Raw genomic sequence first — 3254 nt, forward strand, 5'->3', positions numbered from 1 at the left:
TTCATTGTACTACAGGTGGTTGAAAATTTAGACGCACATTACTCATTTGAAGAAACTTAGAACTACAAGTAGAATTGACCCCATTTCAATTAACCTGACAATTTTTGTATCACCTAAAATGAAGAACTGTAACTTAAACATGCAAATGAATCAGTTTAATTGTGTTTCGTGAGCATCACTGGCATTATTTTGAAATTTATTTGCCTCAGTGCATGATTTTTCGTCATTTTTTGAGGTTATGGCTCAACCATGACGTTATGGGTCATTTTTGATACCGAATTTGAATTTAGCGCCCCAAAATCCATAGGAATACGTGTGTCTTGTTACCAGATCCGCATACTTTTTTTTGTGTGGCTGTGTTATTTAAATAATTTTTATAAACATTTTCCAAGCTTGGGTATTTTTTAAGTAATAGGCGCAGTTTGTTTAGAGAGTCAACTAAAAATGGTTTTTCGATAACTCTTCTGTGCTGATTCAGTATTACTTAGTATTTCATATTATTTAGTATTACAATATTTACAATAATGATTAATTATTTAAACAATTTCCATAAAAAACCAGGGTTTTAAATTATTTGAACTTTGTTATAAACACCTTCAGACTTTGGCAATTTTTCAAGAAATGGGCACGATTTGTTTAGGGAATCAACTAAGAATCTCTTTCCGATTGCTCCTTTCTGTGTCTCTTTGTAATCTTACAAAAATGATTAATTACCTAAACAATTTTCATAAAGAAATTCAGAATTGGCTATTTTTCAATAAATAGGCTACATCTTTGTACAAAATTAATTAAGAATATCTTTCCGATTTTTTTTTTTCTGAGATACTTTCTAAATTTCCAAGTATTATTAATTATTAAAATAACTTTTTGAAAAAAATTGAGAGCACATTTATAATAATTATTAATCATTTGAACAATTTTCATAAATACATACAGAGTTTGGCTATTTTAAAATAATATACAATTATTTTGCGCAAAGAACATATTATGTATTTCCAATAAGTCTTTTGCTACGTTCCTTTACAAATTTAGAATAATTATTATTCATTTTAACAATTTTTATAAATATTAGTGTCATCGACAGTAACTTTTTATTTTACACGGCTTGTATTCTTTGCTAGCTGGCCACTTTTCCGTCAGAAGTTATCATACTAAATATATTATTATACTTTCATATGCATAATACGTTTCATGTTTAAACTTATGATACCAATATAATAAATAACCCAATAAAATGATTATAAAAATATCATAAATTACAATTTTAGAGTTACTGTTGATGAATTTAAATATTTCTTTATGAAATAAATATAATCATAATTTAAATGTGCGACCCAAAATTACAACATATGTCAAACACTACTAAACGTATAACGATCACTACTGATGAGAGTTTTTCTGTTTTTGAAGCAAATGTGGCGCTGTGGTAGGGACTGGGAAGGTACTTTTTTATTAAAAAATTTGAAATGCATGGATGCTTGGGAGGCCTGGTGAATTTATCTTTTACACAGTCAGAATTATTTTACTGCAAGATTAGGGAAAGTTAGTCGCCTGAGGAACATTTTTGGTTGAAAAGGATTCCTGTTAAGACAACTGAAAATCATCTGAACCTTAAATTTAAGAGGAAATTCCATTTACGCCAGGAAACACCTTTTTGTCACAGGAGAAAATTTCTTTGAGTGAATACTTGTTTCTTATTAGAAAATGACATGCAATAGATATATAATCAATTACAATCACTCCCTGTATTATATTATTTCTTATTAGAAAATCAAAGATATAACCTGAAACCGAAAAATCTCACTAAAATCGTGGTAGCGATTATATATAACTACAAAATTTCTAGTTTTAATCTTTTTATTTGCCAAAAAGGTAGAAAAAACCCTTTTATTCCATGGTTTTCAGAAGATGTGATATTTTTATTAATATTATTAATATATAATATTGAGGACACTTACTTGCAAAATTCAAGAAAAACATGCAGGCAGAGAGTAGAATGACGATTTCCATTGTTTTTAGATACGAGCAGACACGGCTGGAAAACAGAAAAATGATTTTCAAAATTTTCATGAACTGAAAAATCTTCTAGATTTATTACTCACAGTATCTTCAGAATGTACGCTGCGCTAGAAAACAGTGAACGAACTAAACCAACTTATTTGAAAGCGGTTCAAGTTCAGAATTACCAGAGTTGTTATCGTGATGAGCGATTATCGTACATACGTTTCTTTAATTTTGTTTAGGAATTTTTTTAAATCTAATATTTAAAAAAATTTCTAGGTGACTTAAATAATATTTACAGTGGCGATGTTCAAGTCATTAGTCTTTTTTTTTGTGAAAGTTAAGTCGAAAAAATTCAAAAGCTATATTTAAAACATCTCAAAACATTTTTAATTTTTTGTTTTGTGCTCGTTTTTTTTTTTTTTGTTTTTATTAAATGTAAAAGTTATGCCCTATCACTCCATCTTTCCATAAAAAGAAAACGTTAAAGCAGAACAGCGCACAGTGGAAGGAAATGGACTTTTTTTATTTAAAAATGTCCAGAGCCTTCAATTTTGATCCAATTTTGAAATTGTTTTTAAAAATTAAGTTTCATTAAATTCTAGAGAGCTTAACACTCTAAACTTTTCTCTCCTCTATTTGTTTTTCAAGAATTTTTCCACTCAAAGTATGGAAAAACCGAAATTTTGTAAATGACAATTTTTTACTCTTCAATAACTGATCACGAAAACTATATTGTTTTAAATGAATGTTTAAAGACTCATAGAATACAAATAATTTGTTTATTATTCCATTTATTTGTTGCTGGCAAATTGCATGAAAGAATGGACAAATAGTCTTATTCACGGTAAACAATTTTTTTGCTAAAATTGCTTTATATTAATGTAGGAGTGACATTTCATTACAAAAATCATTTAAACGTTTATAATAACCATTGTTATAAACAATTCTTGCGGCAAAATATTAAAATTTGAGATTTTTTAAAATCATAATTTCCTTTAATCGCCAGAACGACTTTAGGTACGAGGGTAGTTCAACAAGTCCTTAGAATGAAGTATAAAAACAATTTTTTTTTTGGGTAAATTTTTTTTTATTTTTCAACATAATCTCCTTGGAGCTCTATACATTTGGTCAATCACTTTTCAAGTTTCTTTAATCCTTCAGAAAAGTGCGTTTTCGGAAGTTCCTCAAAATAAGCACTTACAGAGGCAATGACGTCTTCGTGGTCTGGAAATCTCTGTCCACCGAGCCAT

At 28.4% G+C, this 3254-nt stretch overlaps 1 protein-coding gene across 5 annotated transcripts in view; it reads right to left on the reverse strand.

Moving 5' to 3' along the window:
* LOC117170609 overlaps nucleotides 1–3254 on the reverse strand; it is a 108142-nt gene that overhangs the window by 17614 nt on the left and 87274 nt on the right. For all 5 annotated transcript variants that reach the window (XM_033357528.1, XM_033357493.1, XM_033357502.1 and 2 more), the window contains one exon: nucleotides 1959–2035. In XM_033357528.1, coding sequence (XP_033213419.1) covers nucleotides 1959–2010 — 52 coding nt within the window. In that variant the 5' untranslated portion in view covers nucleotides 2011–2035. The remainder of the gene's footprint in view (nucleotides 1–1958; nucleotides 2036–3254) is intronic.

The sequence above is a fragment of the Belonocnema kinseyi genome, chromosome 1 (assembly GCF_010883055.1).
Source record: "Belonocnema kinseyi isolate 2016_QV_RU_SX_M_011 chromosome 1, B_treatae_v1, whole genome shotgun sequence".
NCBI lineage: Eukaryota > Metazoa > Arthropoda > Insecta > Hymenoptera > Cynipidae > Belonocnema > Belonocnema kinseyi.